The sequence below is a fragment of the Microtus ochrogaster genome, chromosome X (assembly GCF_000317375.1).
Source record: "Microtus ochrogaster isolate Prairie Vole_2 chromosome X, MicOch1.0, whole genome shotgun sequence".
NCBI classification, from domain to species: domain Eukaryota; kingdom Metazoa; phylum Chordata; class Mammalia; order Rodentia; family Cricetidae; genus Microtus; species Microtus ochrogaster.
This window is the reverse complement of record NC_022026.1, coordinates 51,729,249-51,749,331: the sequence shown is the minus strand read 5'-3', so window position 1 is coordinate 51,749,331 and position 20,083 is coordinate 51,729,249. Positions and strand designations below refer to the sequence as shown.

General features: G+C 41.8%; 2 protein-coding genes across 3 annotated transcripts in view; one reads left to right on the top strand and one right to left on the bottom strand.

Annotated features, from left to right (window-relative positions):
* The first annotated feature begins 6,185 nt into the window (after positions 1-6,185).
* On the top strand, positions 6,186-8,410 carry Klhl34 (kelch like family member 34). The gene has a single exon (XM_005358811.3). The coding sequence runs from the start codon at positions 6,362-6,364 to the stop codon at positions 8,294-8,296; it is 1,935 nt and encodes a 644-aa protein (XP_005358868.1). The 5' UTR covers positions 6,186-6,361; the 3' UTR covers positions 8,297-8,410.
* A 121-nt stretch (positions 8,411-8,531) lies between these two features.
* The window catches only part of Cnksr2 (connector enhancer of kinase suppressor of Ras 2), a 212,663-nt gene continuing 201,111 nt past the window's right edge, over positions 8,532-20,083 (bottom strand). For both annotated transcript variants that reach the window (XM_005358807.2, XM_013350566.2), the window contains 2 exons: positions 14,541-14,737; positions 8,532-11,759 (listed from right to left, as the gene is read on the bottom strand). In XM_005358807.2, the coding sequence (XP_005358864.1) occupies positions 11,544-11,759; positions 14,541-14,737 (413 nt within the window). In that variant the 3' untranslated portion in view covers positions 8,532-11,543. The remainder of the gene's footprint in view (positions 11,760-14,540; positions 14,738-20,083) is intronic.

Here is a 20,083-nt window from a genome sequence, read left to right as displayed (position 1 = left end):
ACCCTGTTTGGGGGAAAACATTGATATCAAAACCCAGAAGTTATTCTTTAGAATAGTAAACTCAGGACATCATAGACATTGTGGGGAGGGCTTGTTAGAACAGAACACAAGCCTTAGTCCTAGAGTTCCTAATTTAACAAGCTTGAGGTTGAGCTGAGAATGACTGTTTCTTTCTTTCAAAAGATTGATTTATTTTTATTTTATGCCTATGGGTGTTTTGCCTGCCTGCCTGTCTATGTACCACAAGTGTGCAGTATCCAAGGAGGTCAGAAGATTTCAGATCCCTTGGAACTGGAGTTACAGATGGTTGAGAGCTACTATGTTGGTATGGGAGTCAAACCCGGATCTTCCATAAGATCAGTAAGTGTTCTTACTTCTGAGCCATCTCTCATGTCTTAAAAGGTCTGTTTATTCACTGTTCTTATGCAATGGTGTAGGAGGACCACTACTTTATCGCATTCTTTGATACAGTACTGTGAGATAGCTTTCTTTATTTCTTCTTTTTAAAAGATGTATTTATTTTTAGGTACTGGCATGTGGTGGTTTGAAAGAAAATGGCCCACAAAGGGAGTGGTACTATTAGAATATGTGGTCTTGCTGAAGGAAGATTGTCACTGTGGCTGTGGACTTTGAGGTCTCTTGCTCAAGCTTCTCTCAGTGTGATATTCAGTTGACTTCCTGTTGCCTGCAAGATGTAGGATCCTCAGCTCCTCCAGCACCATGTCTGCCTGCATGTTACCATGTCCCACCCTGATGATAGTGAATTGAACTGCTGAACTGTAAGCAAGCCACCCCAGGTAAATGTTTTCCTTTATTTACCATGGTCATGGTGTCATTTCACAGCCATAGAAACCCTAATTGTGACACAGGACTTGCCTGTACGTAACAGATATACTTCCTACATCTGTGCACCAAGTGCATGCAGGGCCCAAAGGAGCCAGGAGAGGACATCAGGGCCAGTGCAAGCGGAGATACAGATGGTTGTTAGCTGCCATATGGGTGGTAGGAATTGAACTGTGGTCCTCTGAAAGAGCAGCAAGTGTTTTTAACCTCTGAGCCATCTCCCCAGCCCTGGTACTGTGAGTTTTTTCATAAGCCTTTACTTAAGGGGTGGAGAGGAGAAGAAACCCATTTCTTATGCCAGACCCCCAGAAACACCCGTACTCCCAGACACTCCCTCCACACTTAGTTCTCTTTTATTTTAATGATGGTGCGAATGCTGAGTCATTATCCTTTTAAGAACAATAAAATGATGCTCACAAAATTTAAGACACTTGGTTTACAGCCACGTGGATCATAGTGAAGCTGGAGCCCAGGACTCTTAAGCCGGGCTAGAATGACATCATCACTCATGATTCTGTCTCTGTCTTTGTTTTGTTTCTCTCAGACACACACACACACACACACACACACACACACACACACACACCTTTTTTTTCTGAAATTGCGTATCACAAAGATAAAATGTATTCCATAGGTACACAAATAGTCTCAGAAAAAAAGGTGATGGCGATGGGGGAGTACTTTTTCTTTCTATTGCATGTGTTTCTGCTTGTTATTGTCTTTTCACAAGAAACATAATGTGTCAATTTCTAATAATAGGCTTTCCATAGAGGTTGCCAGAAACCATGTGCTGGAAGGAAGATATTTGGATTGAAAGGAACCAGTGATGGCAGATGAGAAAGAGACGCCCTGCCTTTGGTAACCTTTATATGGATGAAATGGATGGTGTTTTATACATTCATTATAAAAATACCTTAATTATATCTGAAATTTGCTACCAAAAATCACAATTTCTATAACATTTTTTTGGTGTGTGGTGTGGGCATGTGTTCACGCAGGTATGTATGTGCACATGTGTGCGTGGAGGCCAGAGGGTGATGTCAAGTTGTTCTCTTGATTGCTCTCACATAATTTTTAGAGACAGGGTCTCTCACTGAACCCGGGGCTCACCAATTCAGAAAGACTAGCCAGTTAGTGAGCTCAAGTGATCCTCTTGTTGTGACATTCCCATCACTATGACTTCAGGAACAATTCAACAGGCCCTAAACTTGGGTTCTCATGCGTGTGTTTCCAACACTTTACAGGCTGAGATTTTGTTCTAACAGGTCTACTCAGGGCAGGTAGAGGGCTCCGGGTAAGTAGTACTGCAGCTTGGACGTGGGGTTGAGAAGGCTGCTTGTAAGAGATTTAGTTCTATGCTTTCTTACAGAGATGAGGGTAGGTGGAGGGGATCGACAACAGCGGTTCACAGGCCTGACTCTTGCTGAAGGGTTCAGAGAAGATACTAAAGTTCCAACGGGCATACTGGGGTGAGGAGAAGCTCAACCACACCAGATGGATCACGGGCTACTGCTAGTGTCTTTAGGGCACCTGGTGCCTGAGTTGGGTGGGCAATCATGCATGTGAGAGCCACGGAGGTGTGGTCTTGTTAAAGAACTGGAGTAACAGTAGCATTAGATGGTTGACAAGGTATTAATTCCTTTTCAGAAGGGTCGAGTCCACCCAGACTCCACAGTTAGAGTCACACATGGCCATCCTTTTGCTTCTTATGGCCTTACTTGTATGTGTCTTACCCCAGCTATGTAAAAAGGTGAAACACAAGGCTTTCTCCTTCATTAGTTCATCTGTTTAACACAACACTGCTTGTGGCAATGACCAAGACAAGGGCTGCAGACCCAGCCCCTGCTCTGAAGAGTTGAGGATCTAGTAGGGGGAGGACAACCCATAAGGAGATCATTTCCAACAGAATGACCACATGGACATCCCATCAGAATCATTTCCAACAGAATGACCACATGGACATCCCATCAGAGCCACTCAGCACTGCTGGATTACAAGGCGGGTTTCTGGGAAACCCTATTGTTTTGTCAGAATATATGTGTCCTCCCCGACTTCACATGTGGAAAGTTAATAGCCAGTGTAAGACCTTTGAGCATGTTGGTCTCTGGGGAGTAGGTCACTGGGTTCTGCCTTGGTGATAGGATTAATGCCCGCTGTCTTTCTGCCATGTAAGACACAGCAAGAAGGCACCGTCTTTACACAGTAGAGAGTCTTCACGAAACACTGAGTGTGCTAGTGCCTTGAATGTTGACTTCCAGCATCTAGAACTATGAACAATGACTTTCTTTTGTTTAAGGAATGGACCAAGATATCAATTTAAGACACACATCTACCACAGTTTAAACACAGAGACTAAATTGTTTATTTAATATTATTTAATATTGCACAGAAATAAAAATACTAACACTACATAACCATTACTCAAATGACAATGATGTTCTTGGGTTGACAGTTACATTTTCTAAACAAGGTCTCACAAGCACACACAATGTAAAAATGTCTTCAGTTAACACACGCCATCACTTTGGCACTGGCAAAGTATGTCACATTGAGCCAGCGGTAAACACATTCTTTTGATGTTAAGAGTTTCAGATTTTTCCACAACCATCTTTGCCTTGCAATGTGACATCTTGAATACAAATGTACAGTGATGGGTAGCTCTGATGGATGTGAATTAATACAGGTGTGAACAAGGTGCTGTTCAAAAAACCACACGCAAGTCTTCTTAAATTACTAAAATGGCACTTTATCACCTTTGAAATAAAGTGTGTTGCACGATTTGATTTTTATTATACATGTGGTCACATAATATATAGTAGGAAAAGAACCCTGGATTCCTGGCCAAACTCTAGAACTCAATATTCAAGGCATTCAGACAAACCATACTCTGTCTGGAGCTCATTTGGCATATTTGTATAAAGCAGAAAAATGTGATTTTTGGGGGACTGGGCCAAGGTTTGGCTTAATAAGCCCTCAAATTCCTTCTAGCAAAATTTAATTATGTTGAGTGAAGGGCATTTAGATTTAAAATGGAGAATTGTGTAAAACGAATTGTAGCAATAGTTAACTTTTAAGAGAGTTTTTTTTTTGTTTTTGTTTTCTTTTTTTGAGACAGGTCTCACTGTGCAGCATCGGCTGGCCTGGAACTTGCTCTGTTGACCAGGCTGGCCTCAAACTCAGATATCCACCTGCCTCTGCCTCCTGAGTGTTGGGTGAGACTAAAGGCATATGATGCCACACCCGGTTTATGTTTCCCTTCGGAGCCAAGCATTTTAAGAGTGTCTTCCATCTCCATAGGAACAACACTCTCCCTGGAATCATTTATGCTGCTAATGTTAGGAATTTTAGTTGGAACATTTTTAGAGTACAACCCCCGCCCCTACCTACACTCTATAATTTGGTAATTTAAGTTAGAACTCAATTCTATCTTTGGCAGCAGAATCACTTTTTAAAAGGTTTATTTTTATTTTAGATGTATGAGTGTTTTTTCCTGGATGCATGTCTTTGTACCACTTGTGTGCCTGCACCGAGGACAGAAGAGGGTGTTGGATTCTCTGCAACTGGACTTACAAGTGGATGTGAGCCACCATGTGGGTTCTGGGAAGTGGACCCGTGACCACTGCAAGAGCAAGCAGCAAGTACTCTTAACTGCCGAACTATCTCTTCAGCCCCATAGAATTTTGACTAATATTTTATGTAATTAAAGAATTGCATGTAATCGGATACTTTATAAGTACTGATGGCTGACCAAGTAGGAAACAAGACTTCTATGAAATACAACTTTGTCTGAAAGACTCATCTAGAACAGACTGCTAGGGGGCGGAGTTGCTCTAGAAAGGTGGGCAAAGGAACAGTAGCTGAAAGCAAAACGAAACAGAAGCCTCCAAATTGGCAAGAAAGAGCACTTGATGAGTTTGTAGTGTAAGAGCAGGATGCGGGTGATGGACAGTCACATTTCGACACTGGGTGTTTCTTAGAAAAAGAACTTTGTGAGGAGGGGCCCTAGAAAGGACAGCTCTCCGGAGTTTTGTCACTATGTTGCCCATTATCTTGTCATGACATTGAGGATGCACCAGCCAGTCGTTAGACCACAGCCCAGAAAACCAGAGAAAACTAGATTTTTTTTTGAGGCGTTGCCACTCAAAGACAAACAACTCAAGTTAGTTGCAACTTCTTCCTCCGTGTTGCAAAGAGATGGGTTCCACAAGAATACCAAAGAGATCTCCTCTAGGGTCCGAAGGCAGAGATGGGGGTGGGGTGGGGGGAAGGGAGCAAATTCTGTGGAATGAATGTGAAACAAGGCAGCTTGGGAGACTCCACCTGCTTTAGGAAAGGCACATGCCCCTGAATCTCACATGGGTGAGCGCAGGTGAGGGGCATACACATCTGACCCAGAGCTTGGGTTCCCTCTGATTTAACTCTGTTCTCTGAGCTGAGGCCTCCGCTTAGGTGTCAGAGCACAAAGTCGCCGCTTAATCCCGCTTGCTCCCTACTAATTAGGACATATTTAAAGCCAAAAGTTGAGCCTGGAGCTTCTTTAAGTCATTGGGGCAACAGGAGGTCTCCAGTCCTCCAGCTCAACCAAGCACACCTCCAGGCCGAGAGTCCCAAGGGACTCGGGCCCTTCGTGAGCTCTCCTCACACAACTCCAGTGTTCGAGGGGACCCTCGGGCTCCCCGCGGTGACTAAAGGCCATTCGGGTCGCAGAAGTCAGTGCCCTGGCTCAGGAAGTTTCCAGCCGGGCTCCTGATTAGCAGCCAGCAGCTGAGGCGCAGGGCGGGGCGGGTAGCCGCTCGCCAGTGAGCCAAGGCGAGCACTATTCCTGTCCCTGTGAGCTACCGGCATGTTATGTGCAGCGCGCAATCACGCTCCCAAACGTCTAGGCTGACCTGCGCTCCCCCCAGTGCCACAGGGTTTGATCTGATCCTCCTCTCAGAACAAGCTCACCCCCAGCCCCCTAGCCAGTTGTCTTCGGACTGCACGGATGTCCACAGAACAGGTCCTTCTGCTCCATGGCCGGGAATTCAGAGCCACCATCCTGCACTCCCGAGGCCCCCACAATAGGGCCACATCCACGCACTTGCCCTGTTGGAGATCAGGTACCCTAGCTGGTGCACTGTCAGATCGACCTCTTCAGGTGATGGTGCGCGGCCACCGCCGCCCCTGGCGTGCATGTGTGGGCTCCCCAAATTGTGTAGGGGAGGGGGCTTTGGGTAACGCGCTGCCATGCAGCAGCAGCAGCTGAATGCAAGCCTAGCAGTACCGAGAAGGCTCTGAAATTCACAACTTCTTCTACTAGAGACTTCTGGAAACTGTCTCTAGATCATTCGTTGTTTGAGACGGGCACAGAACAACTGCGAGATCTGGATGAAGAAACCCTAAATTTTAAGCAGAGCGGGCGAAAATCGGCCTTTGCTAGGGGGCTCTGCTGCTGGACAGCGGAGGAGGGGGGTCGGTGCTGCGGGATGCCTCCAGCCGCACCGGGCTGGCTCCATTCCAGCTTCCCGCCTCGGGCACCATGAGTTACTTCCTGTCTTACTGCAAAGCTCACGGCAGCTCTCTTCTCACGGGCTACCAGGCCCTACGTGCTGAAGGCTTCTTGTGCGACGTGATACTGGAGGTAGAGGGCAGTGAGTTCCCAGCGCACAGGTCACTTCTGGCATGCTCCAGCGACTACTTTAGGGCCCTGTTCAAGAGTCACACTAAGGAATCACAGGCTCATGTAATTCACCTGCGTGTGCCATCAGCGACAGGCCTGCAGCGTCTGCTGGACTTTATCTACACTGCCTGGCTGCCCCTCTCTATGGACACTGTGGAGGACACTCTGGAGGCCGCCAGCTACCTGCAAGTCACGGAGGCCTTGGGGCTGTGTGGCCACTACCTGGAACGTCAGCTTGCCCCAGAGAATTGCTGCTTCACTGCCAATGTGGCTGCTCGCTTTGGCCTGGCTCACACCCTTGGTGCAGCTGAACGCTGCATCGTGCGCCACCTGCGGGAGCTGCTACTGATGGGCGCTGGCCCCTCAGGACTGCTGGAACTCAACCCTATATCAATGAAGGTTGTGTTGGGTGCTCCTGACGTGGCACGGGTGGCTGAGACGCAGTTGCTGGGCCTGGCACTAGCCTGGCTGAGGCAGGAGCCTGCGACCCAGCGCCTGGCACACAGTTCAACACTGCTTGGATGTATCCGCTTTGGCTTGGTGCCTGCGGGTGTGTTGAGGCGCGTATACTCAGGCTCTGGTCTTACTTTACCTACTCGGATCAAGGGCCTCATCATCCAGGCCCTCAATTATCACACAGCACCTTCTCGCCAGCCGCTCCTGCAGGGAGAACAGACTAGTATCCGGAGTCCCCAGACACGCATCTTACTGGTTGGTGGTCTTAGAGCGAGGGAGACTGTTACTGAAGAAATTGTGGTCCTACCAGAGGTAGTAAGGAATCGCCGCCCTGCACCTGAACCGGAGGAAGAGGAGGAAGAAGAGGAAGAAGAGATGAAGGAGGAGGAGTGGGAGCTCACCCTGGATGTGGTGTCCTTTGACGTATACAACCACAGCTGGCGCAGCCTGACACGGCTGCCGGCACCGCTGCTAGGCCACAGTGTATGTGCCTTGGGCAACTTCCTATTTGTACTGGGAGGGGAGAGCCTTTCTGGTAGTCCACCTAGCTCCCTGGCAGATGGCCCAAGGCTTGTCACAGCCTCAGTGCACCGTTATGACCCGCGCTTCCACACTTGGACAGAGGTGCCCGCCATGCGAGAAGCACGGGCCTACTTCTGGTGTGGAGTGGTAGGCGACAATCTCCTGGCCGTTGGGGGTTTGGGCTCCTGTGGCGAAGCACTGGCCTCAGTGGAGATGTACGATCTGCGCAGGGACCGCTGGGTGGCAGCTGGGCAGCTGCCGCGGGCACTGCACGGCCACGCAGGTGCCGTTGGAGACCATGGTGTTGTGTACATCTCTGGGGGCAAGGCTGGGAGAGGTGAAGGAGGCACAAGTAGCCTCCGGGATATGTACTCCCTTAGCCCTGGAGAAAGGGCATGGAGGAAGAGGGCACCCATGGGCACAGCTCGCTATGGGCATTACCTTGCGGTGCTGCGAGGCGCAGTGTTTGCCTTTTTGGGAAGGTACGAGCCCTTCTCTGAGATTGAACGCTATGATCCCAGCACGGACCAGTGGACTCGGTTGCGGTCACTACCCTACGATCGCTTCTGCTATGGACTTGCTGTGGTAGAAGAGACAGTGCTACTACTGGGCGGCCTCAAGTGGAGGGATTCACGCCAGGTGCCAACCCGTAACGTAGTGGGCTATGACCTTGACCTGGACCGTTGGGAAGACATAGGCTGTGTGCTGCCCTGGGCTTGGAGTGGCCTTCGGTGTGCAGTGCTGCAGCTGGCGGAGGGTGGTGAGGAGACAAGAGAGGGAGAGCCTGGGGAGGCACTAGATTTAGTGTTGGGTTGAACAGGTGACTCCAGTCCTCAGAGGACCCAAGAGAAAGCTGTCCTTGACCTTGCCAGCAGAGAAAAGTCCCCACCCCCCCAACCCGAAGATTGCGACTCTGATAGAGCAGTTCTGAAGGGTAAGGAGACAAACGCGACTTTAGCCAAAGAATAACTAACTATTCCTCTTCAACTGTAAATGGCGGTCAGGAATGGTCAAATACAAAGATATGAATCAGCTTTAGTTAAATGAAGAGTTTTCAGACAAACTCACCCTGTGCTAAAGGTGGACTTTTGGAAGTAAAATAGGACCTTATCTCCCTCCCTAAACTGTTTTTCAGGTGCCTGCGATTACTTTCATGTCTTCCTTCTAAAAATGTACAATTAGTTACACACAACCCACAGAAAATTGTTGCTTATAACAGGTGTAAGAGTCCCACAAGACAGTATTACCTGACGGAATTGTGAATGTCTACGTGAGTGTCTGGCTTAAAGAGCGTGGAACGGTTGTACAGAGGGGACTGACTTTTACAGTGCAGGGCCATGGGGACAGTGCTGCTCTAACAGTTTCTTATCGAGATGGAACCGAGAAGGAAAAAAAAATCTCAGAAAAAGCATCTCTTTGAGAAACTATTCTTGGTTAATTTTTTCCTGTTCCTTTTCCATCTGCTTTTACACTGGCTGGAGGCGGCTTATTAGTTTAGACATATTTCAGCAACCCTTAACCACAAAATGCTGCATTTCTAAGATGAAAATTAGCTGATTTTTGGTGGCTTACTCCCTCCAGTCCCTGAAAGCTCACAGAAAAGAATGAGTAGGTGAACATGGTTATGTCAGGCCAGTGGAAAGACAGCTTAGCTGGGGTTTTCAAGGTCTCATAGGAGACCTTGGTAAGCTGTGAACAGGTGTTACTTCTGGCTTGGGCTGTCAGGGAGGTGGCAAAGTGAGAACTTGTAAGTGGGGCGGTGGTAGTGAGGGTGGCTGTGTGATTATGTCACCGAGGACTGTGGTAAGCCCTCTGTGTGAATAAACTTGGTGCTTTATAAGGATTTGTTAAGGGCTGAATTTGACTTCAGTTTACAGTGCTGCCTGTCCCCTAGACCTGAAACTAAGGCAATAAAATGTACAGATATATAGTGTTTAAAGGTCTCTTTCATGCTAGGCTAGTCATGAGTCTAGTGAAATTCCTTAGTTTAAGTTTTACCAGTAAAGCAACAGCTGACTTTACAAAGGTAGAAGCTGCTTACTAGTAACAGAGCTAGTTTCCCACTAACTGCTTGCTGTTTGCAGGCCGTTTGTCCACTGTATATGTGACACACCCATCATGTACAGAGATTTTTAAGTGAAGATACACATTGGTCTAGTAAACATCAATATGCCTAAACAACTGTAACAAGCACACTTCTTTTTAGGACAAGAGGGATTTTTTGTTTGTTTGTTTTTTTCTCTCTCTCTTTCTCTCTTTTACATACACAAAAATCCCACAAATTTAATGTGTGTCAATAACCATGCAGTAAATAAATGTTTTTACAAATAGGGTTTTTTTTTAAATGATAAAAATATTACACTGGACTCAAAATTCCATACAAACATTAATATGTGGTTTCTCATCCATTTTGAGTAAATATAGGATTACCGAAAGTGTGCTGTAGAAAGGCCACTCTCCTGTACAGTTGTGCAAAGTCTGCAAAACGATAGTGATTTAATGTGATTTCAAAAGCAAAGAAAAAGATTCCGCTGTGTAGCTTTTACTTCCTTCTCTACAGCAAAAATATTTGAACTCTTAGAGATATAAGTACATTCACTGAGCTGTACAGGCGACAGGAGAAAGCTGATCAGAAGTAGATTTTAGGATATAGAATAATAGTAAAGGAGGCTCTCTCCCTCCTGGAAAAACAGCGGATTGTGACTTGTACATTATGCAGCCACACACTAAAAAGCAGCAAGTCACTTTCATGCTGTGGTCACTTTCCAAAACTGGACACACAGAAATGGCCGTATATATGAAGAGGATGTTGCCATAGACTCCACCCACTGTATAAACAGGTCAGGAATAGGGAAACCTCTAAGTGCCTGATCTCAGGTCACTCAGAGTGGCGACTCCCTGAATGACCGCACTCTCCGTTCCTTAGCAGACAAGTCCATTAACATTTTTTTCACATTGATTTCTCTATTGTAACTTCCATCTGCTATGACTAAATGTATTTTACTCCCTGGTCTGACGTATAATTACAGAAGTTTAGTTAACAGACCAAGGGAAAATTGGAAATTGCCTGGAAAATGGACTCGATTCAGTGTATACTTTGTCTTTTAAGAGTTAAGAGTTCAAAAACCACGAGTTTGGGCTGAAATTATGTATATATATGTATATATATATAGATGTATGTATGTATGCATGTATGTATGCATGTATGTATCCATTATGTAGGTATGTATGTATAGCTGTTAGCTGCCTTTCTGGGTGAGTTAAGTCTGTTTTAAAAAATCCATTCTTAAATTCTTCTGTACACAATCAGCATTTCGTCACTACAAAAATAAAGGAAGATTTAAACCAAGAAAATAAAGCAGCTCTATCTTCGATTTTGGTCTTAGTTACAAAAACATCTTACAAAGCTTTGCCCTGATACACCATGCAGTGCTCTCCTTGATTTGGAATAGTGCCTCCATGAGCCAGTTAGCACAGGTCACTAGACTATTAAGACGGATATTAGCTGCCTGAACCTTTCTTATCTTGGCGCTCTTCTAGTTTGCTAAACTCTTTTATGCGCACCTACATTTCACAAAAATAAAACTACAGCATTAAACTTTGTGCAATGTTTAAGAAAATTCTTAGAACATTTTAATAAATATAAAAAGGTTTAAATTCTTTCCCACCCACAAGGAGGTCTGCACCTGAAAAAAGTGTGATTTACGTTTGAAGTCTCATTTATAGAAAATTAACTTAAAGGGAGAAAAGACGACCTTCAGGTAGAAAACTGCCTTTTTGTGGTTTTTCTATCTGAAGACCACCTGTATTCAGACTTCTTTGTAAAAGTTAATTTAAGTCATTAAAGAGAGTTGATTTTGCACATAAGCTGAGCACAGACTGCATATAAAACATACAAATGCTCATTAAAGACAGCGGTAATGTGACCATGTATGCTCTGTTTCATATAGTTTGGTAACATTAAAGTATAGCTTGTCAAGTGTCCAACACATTGATAAAAAACTACCTCATGGACCTGTTCAGAGTACCAGCAGGTACTAGGTGGCCTTGAGTCAGAATGCACTTACACATGTGTCTCAATGTACGAATGAGTATGTGTTAGAGAGGAAGAGATAACATCTACTTCAGAAGAGATACTTAGTGGGTCATTTGAGGTGCCGCTTTGACAGATATCCAAGAAAAGGTCGAGGTACATCTGCTTCCATTGTTGGAATTCTTTAGATGTCAAGTCTGGATTGTCTAGGACTTTGTCAATAATGGCTACTTCCCCTTCTCTGGCCTGAAAAGCAAAAGAATTTAATAGTTAAGATAGAGATGAGCGTTTATCAAAACTTCAAACAAGTCAATGAGCCAATAAATTCAGAAGGCTCTAAGAAACTGATTTGATAAGCTCACATTCACTTAGCTAGATGAAAATCATGTTGCATCTTTTTTTTTTTCTTCTAACTCAGTGCTATGTCTTAGCTTGCTGCTTGTCCGTGTTTAACTTTTTCCTCTTGGCCTTTTCCATTTGCCATTTCTGCTTATGGAAACCTTCATGTTTTAAGGAAACCTTCCTCAAGTTGGCAGACCCAGCTTAAAAGTCTCTCATTTCTTCAAACCTTCCTTAAACACCAGAGAAGAAGCTTTTCTCTCTCTATGATGTTTCTGTACCATCCCATCCCTGCCATCAGGTAGACTTACCACTAACTCTTGAGTTATTCTGGAACTTGTCCTGCTTTTCCTTCTTTATGGTAAACTCTTCATGCCCCAGTGAGAGTAAACAGGGCCCCCCTGTTGCTGCAATCCAGAATTCTTGCCCTGTGACTATTGAAGATCCCTTCTCATAGCACTGGGACCCTATAAAGAACAATGCCTTTCCCTTTCATATTATAGGCTGGGATTCAGCCAATGACTAGGCGTCATTTTGGTTTAACTCTCAAGGCTTCATTTGGGTATAACTCTCAAAGGCACAAGTATCGAATGGAGAAGAGAATTTTTGCTGTGGAAGGTAAGATGGAGAAAGGGTTAGGACAGTTTGAGAAAACCAGTCTGGTCTTTTATGGATCTAACAGAGGGCTAAGGGAATCCTGGAAATGTTCTGCAGGAGTGAAAAAGCATACCTCTGTTCCAGAGTTGGGAGAGAAAGAAGACAATAATATGCCTAAGAAGCGCTTTGGCCAGTGAGGAGACAAGAGATTAATAGATGTGGGACTGATGATGGTGGGAGTTGCCTATGGTGGGATCTGAGATCTACATTTGGGTTTGTTCAGGCATTTTTCTGTAACAGAAGATTTTACAACCTATTACTTTTCCATTCCCCAAAGTACAGGGTTCTTTCTATCCCCCCAATTTTTGAACCAGCAAGGGATATTTCCTTTTAGTGACTTTCTTCATTATCTTTGTCTTAGAAGAGCAGAAGAGTGAAACATAGCACCATGTATTTGGTGAGTCACTCTTTCTTCTTGAACCCAACATTTATAGTGGTTCATATTCATTGTCACAGGACAAAAATATTGTAGAGTATTTACAGAGCATAAAAGAGAAGAAATGAGAGAAGGAGAAGAGGAAGTAGGAAGGTAAGGGAGAGAGAGAGGGAGAGAGGGAGGGCGTGGGAGAGAGAGAGAGATGTGACAGCCAGCATACAAGGACCAGATATTTAAGATATTCACATAAGGCAAAGAGGCAAGGGACATAAAAAGAACTCAGGATTTCTGCAGACCTTTTTATCTCATATTGCTTTGCTTGGACTTTCTTTTGGTTTCATTTGTCTTTTGCTTGCATATTTTGGTTTCAGATCTGGCTTTGTTTTGTGTGTATTTCTTGGTTTTTATTTATTTCTTTTTGACACACACACACAAAGAGAGAGAGAGAGACAGAGACAGAGACAGACAGAGAGAAACAGGGTGGAGAGAATCTGGGAAGAGCTGGAAGAGAGAAAAGGATCTGGGAGGAACTGGAAGAGAGGAAAAGTATGATCTAAATAAGTTATAGGGAAAAATTTAACAAAGGACAAAAATAAAAAAAAAAAGGTAGGATAGTGAGGATATCTTTGGAATACAGTTGGTCACTACAATTACTCTCATGACTATTATAGCTCTGCCTAGAATTGTGGCATTAGCTACCAAGGTCCATTAATTGTTCTGTGGAATAGCATTTGTACAAATACCACAGGGTTAGTTGACTCTGAATCCTTGGCCATTATTACCTGAAAACGTTTCAAATAATCATTTTTTCTATTGCATTTATCTATTTAGTACTCATCTCTATTCCAATATTACATTCTTAGGAGAATGCTGTGGATTTAAAGACTTTTCAAAGAAGTCCTCTGACATTCTGTGTTTTGGAATTACTGTGCTCCACATTCTGTATGATAATTCTTTTTATTTTGTTTCCCTTTTTGTGTGATGCAGGACCTGTTCAGGTGGTTTATAAGATGGGCCCTTTCCTCATCTATACAACCTCCTTCTTCAACCTCTGCCCCTCTGTTCCCCTGTCCTTACCACCTGCTCCCCAATCTAGGCGTGGCATAAGAAGAATGAAAACACTCTTAAGATCTTACAGAAGTATACATTGGAAAGGTGATATGCATGTTTGGAACGGATCATATGAACAGAACAATTATGCAATCTCTACATGGAACATGAAGATTTCATGTGGAACCTTCACTCCAGATGTGTTGAAATTTATGCAGGAAATATTCACAAAACATTTCAAGCGCTTAAACATTCTACATGCACACCGTATGCCTTTAATAGCTTTGATAAATATACTACATGGTGAACTTCTAAGGAATCAAAAGACTAAGGAATACCACCAAGCCTGCTTCTCGAGAAGAAAGTCTTAACCACATCCTGCTTTCTCCTAAAACTAAGTCATGCAGCATTTAGTCAGTGACATAGGACTTCAACAAAAGTCCTGACAGAGTCCCCTCCCCGTCACTCTGCTGCAGGTTCTTGCTGTTTACCTTGTCAGTCCTCTAGTTCCCTGTTTTGTTGTACCACTTAGAGTATCTGACAATCGAGTTTCGGTTAGGAATAAATCTGCCCAAAGGAATTTATCTGTCCCTTTCATACCTTACCTTTAAAGTGCTTTTAAGAATTCTCAGCCTGTGCAGTTTTTCATTCATGACAGGATCATTACACCTTTTTAGAAATGATAGCCTGTATTCCATCTTGGTTGAAATGCGATGTTCTCCTATTAGCGACAGACTGGCTTCCTCCAGTGCCCTGTACAAATCTTGCAAGGAGTCTCCTAACTTCTCTTCCTGGTTTTCACCTGAAAGACAGGGTGGGAGCGGGGTAAAAAATGGGGAGAAGGGAGGGAAAGAGATAGATATGCAGTTTAATAAAGTTATTTTGTAGTTGGAAAACCTTCTAAAAATTGGATTATCTGAAAAACAGTCTGATGAATGATTAGGTATTAAGTCTAATACTTAAATATCTCTAATAAGTAAAATTAAATAAAGTAAACCAAAATACCTCACAGGTGCTAGATTGGGTTAGATATTCTATGGGCAGCCAATTATTTTAGAAGGATTAAATAGGATTTATGATTCAACAAAGAGCCTCTTGAGAGAAAAATAGCTACACATATCTCAAATCCAAAGAATTAGAATATAAAATGTACGTAACATGGAAATGCTGCTTCACATAGTTTAGTATTTTAAGACAATCACTAATAAAAGCAGATATGCTATTTAATAGAGTTTTCTTGGTTAATTAACACTGAATTATTTTCATTTTTTCAGACTTCCTAAGATGGAAGATATTGGTTGGTATACATATGATTAAGATTGTCGAGCTATTTAATAGATTATTAGATTTCATGTGACTGCCATGACAATTTCTGGTACATCATCAATACAGTAACTGATCCTAAGTTATTATCAAAAATAGTGTTTTGATTTTTCAGGCAGGAGTTCACTGTGTAGGCCAGGGTGGCCTGCAATTCACTATGCAGCTCAGGCTGTGTCCTGTAACACATGAGGCTGGCCACAAATTCATGGCACTCCTTTTGCCTTGGTCTCCCAAGTATTGGGATTACAGATATAAGCTACCATACTTAGCAATACTAATATTTTAAATTAAATTAAAATGAAGCACATGGATATATTTATAAGCAAATATAATGAAATATCTGACATGTACTAAGAGAATTTATAACATTTTAAAATTCTGACAAGAAAATACTCCACTTAAGACAATCATAAGTGTGGATTTTAAATCTAGATGAACAATTTAATGTGCCATCTTGCTTTAAAATTATCTTAATAATGATGTTATATCATTATTAAACATATCAGTTTGTCATATAAGTAATAAAAATGAACTAGGATTCTTCTTTGGGGAGCAGTGGGGTCTTATTTGAGGAATACTACTTATACTGGCCCAAGGCATAAATATAGAATGTCATGCATTCCACCATGGTCCATGCAATTCTAAGCTTTTGGATACAGTTTTAAAAGTAGATTCCCTAATTAACATAATACTAATGAACATTTTTTTTTGTGTCAGGCTGTAGGGTAAATAACTAACACTCATAATTTCATTTGATCTTCACCATCATATGAAGAAATATTCATTTTATATCAGGGGAGGTCTTTGCTCAAGATCATAATCTCACATAAATGGTGGAATAAAAATTTAATTATTTAAAGTATGAATTTAATTGAAGGTGCCAATTAATGTGTAAGTAGCTTAAAATGCAGCATTCTAAACACTTTTTTCATGTTTTGCATGCAATCTTTTAATAAAAAGTATTGAGCTTTCCATAGAAAAGGTTTCTAACTGGATACAAACTATACAGAGATGGTAATACTTTCTACACAGAAATATTTCTGTGTGCTCATATTCTGGCAAAGAAGGTAAATGTCAGAGGCAGAACACTTATGGGGGTGATGAGTTATACCCATAATTTGTGTAAACTATGGACACCATCCCTTGGGCTATGCAGAGGATGCTCTAAACAAATTTTAAAACACTACACCTAAAAACTGCCCCCAAAGTCTAAAATAATGTTATAATTTTAAGGGACCACCTTTAGGATTGAAAAGCAGTTTTGTTTAAGTCTGTTTTTAGCTTTCTGCAGTTCTGAGTAGCTGAGCATAGCTATGATCATTCAGTCTTTTCAGTAGAAAATCCCTTATCATCTGCCAGCATATGTTATCAGTGTATTATATAACAAATTCCACTAAAGAAAATTTGAACCTTCTCTCGTGGTTCATCCTTGAATGTTTTCAGTACATAGGGGATTTTGGTGGATGGGTGGATGGAAGTCTATGAAAAGAATGGGTTTTCAAGGTAAAAGCAAGATGGGTTCATTATAGAGAATTTCAAATGAGAATGCCTAGGGAGAAGGAAGGAACAAAACCACATGGCAACTTATGGTCACTAAATGGAGTTGTAAAAACGAGGACACATTTGAAAACAACAATTCCAATTCATAAAATCATAATCCAGGAAAGGACACTGGGGAATTTAGTAGTTATTCTATTTGCCTCAAGGTTAGATTGCATCTAAAGACGGAAGTAATTTTTGAGAGCAGGGGTTTGGCTATCACTAAGAGACCTAGTGGATGAGAATTACAGTAGCTAAGGTGTCAGGTGGCACAACGTATTAAAACTTCTTTCAGTTCTAGAAAGAAGGGGAAAGAAGCAAAAAGGATCTAGATTATAGTGTTAGAATTTAAGGATGGTTTTCACACAGTGATTTTTTTTATTTTAAGAGAAATCTTTCTCATATTACCTAATACTGTAGGGCATATATATCTTGTTACATTTTGCCATAGTTTGTTCTTCTTCTCTATGTCTTTATGTCTCTGTATCCCTACCTCTCTACTGGGGATTAAACCAAGGGTCTCGCACATACTAGGCAAACATCCTATTCCTGAACTATATCTCCAGCCAGCCCCCTTGCCTTAACTTTTAACGTTTTAGAATGCTGGAGCAGAATCTTTAAGTTTTATACAATTTCAGCCAAGTTTTATTTTAAGAAGACTAAGCCTAGATTATGTTAAAAAATTTACATAAATAACTATTTTATAAAAGAGAAAGTCTCCTCTGTCCCTACTTAATATTATTTGAGAGAAGCATTTAACCAAAAGAAAACAATTGCACAAAGAATTTGGTATGACATCTGTACAAAAAGCCAAGCATGAGTCCACCTCTGGGCAGCACATCCGAACAATGACTCACAATGACACAGAACACAGAAACATTTTAAAGTACAGCAAGTGGATGGTGCGGCTCCTAGCAGAGAAAAGAAAGTCCCCCTTAGTTCTGTATACACCACACACATGCAACACTGCACAGGACACAGTAGTGGAATGAGTAAGGATGACAGATTGAGAAGCCAGGCTACCACAAAATGTCACCAAGTATTTAACATTTTAAGACTACACAAAGAGTCTCTTTATTTTCAAAGGAAGGGAGTGAGGGGCAGAGTCACATTATAAATCTGATTCACTGTGCTCCACAGTCAAAACAACACAGAACTCAACATTCAAGACAAAAACAGACCTTTATTTTCTTTTATAGTTTTCAATTGGTTTCCTTGGTTTTTCTCAGATGAATATCAATTAAGTCTACAGGGCTACTGTTGCAACTGAGAACATGAAAGCACCTTTCTTTTCTTCTGTTTGTTCTCTTCTTCTTCATCTCCTTCACATTTGCCTCCAGGGTTTTCTCTTCTCAAACTTTGCTTTTTCTGCTCTTGGAAGAACTTGCTTTGGAAGATGAGGCAAACATTCGGTGAGGCCTGCTTCCCAACTGAATTTCTTTCAATGTGCCAGCTCAGTCATTGGAAGACTGGCTAACAACCAGCTCTTTTGCAATTTGAGTGAATGTTTCTGAAAATTGGCAAAGTGTAGAACACATTCAAATAAAAGGAAATATATAGGAACCTTCTGTGATTCCCACTGAGGAAGTGTATCACTGCTGCAATGACATTTTAATTGGCATCTAATTTATTCACGAAATCTGGATCTATGAAGGAATAAAATTTCCCCCAAATTGTATTTACATTTGCAGCAGATAAATTAGGTCTGTGTCAGAGCACTCATCAAAAAAGTTTCATTTTCCTAAAGGAGAAAGGGTGTATAAAGTCCCTTTTCTTATATAAAATTTAATTAACTGGTGGATTTGAAGGTCAAAATTAAACAATTAATTTGTATTCTGTGTCAGGGGATGATCATTTCTGGTTGTGCCACACTTGGCAGGAGTGAAAAAAAGATCTTCTTTGATGTCATTCATATATATATGAATATGCTATTAGGAATCCAGGAACACAGTGAATATCACAATAATAGATCATTGGTCTTCTGCAGGTTGCATATCATCGCCCGGTAGTAAAAAGAATAAAGAAAAGCTCAAACAAAAGATTACCTAATGAAAAATACTAGTTTGTTGTAATGTCTTGAAACAACTTATTAGCAGATCATAATGTATTTTTCAATTCTCCAAAACTTTTGGTTAATATATTCTATGCATTTCGGCTCAGTAATTTCTAACTTTTTTTGACTCTACACACTTACAGGCTAAAACATGTTTGTTGTTCATAATTTACACACATTTATTAGTCTATATTAGTCTACGCTATAAATATAGGCAAAAAAAATGATGCTGAAAAGGATGGGATACAAAACTCATGAGGAAATTTCCATTATTTTCTTCCCGTATGTTAGTGGATTCTCCTTCAAAGGTCTATATTGTGACTTTCCTCTCAGGGAAATTTGTGTTACTCATATTTGCATTTCCCATTCTCTCTCTGCCATAATGCCTCAGGCTCTCAACAAATTCAAATGGAGTAATAGATGTCTCTATAAATAAGATGTTCCAAAGAAGATTGCCTATTAGGTGCCTGTGTAATGACTGAAAAGTAATTGGTTAATACTGTTCATGCTTCTGTGATGAAAACTAAGGACACTGAAATCTCTCTTGTCTTCCCATATTCCCTGGCACTGTAATGACGCTGTTAAAGCAGAGTAAAAGGTGGAAACAAAACCAAGAATTGGGCTCCGAAACAAACAACGGGAAATGGAGTCTTGGTACATGTTTTGGAAGAGAATTCTGTTCTTTTAAAATTGGACAATGATATCCTCATAGAAACAGTTGTTTTTTTTCTACAACACAGCTGTGCAATGAGCTCCAAGGTTGGGAAAGGTTAAGTTACAAATGATAGAGAAGGCTAGACATAGTAGTAGTAGTCATCAACCACATCTGAGTGGCATCTGTTCTTATGCAACCAGAAAGCACTTTAAGGCTTCCAGGCTAATCATATCAAGTACGTGGAACACTATTTTTGTCCCAAAGGGCAATTGTCATTTTCACTGAGACCACAGGATCATTTTTATGAATACTAATTTATTATCATGTCACAGAGAACAACTTATTTATATATAAGGTGACAGACTTTTAGTGGATTTGTTATCTTTGTAGGGTTTATACTAAATAAGCAGGGGTTTGCACTATAACTTGAACTGTTTTATAGTTAAGCACTAGCGATTTTAATTCATGCCTTTATATCAATCAATGTGCTATGCCTTGATTTGTAAAACTTGGGAGGAGGGGAAGGCAGCTTGTTATATTAGAAGAAAGTAAAGATTTTACAAGCTAGCTTTTAGTTT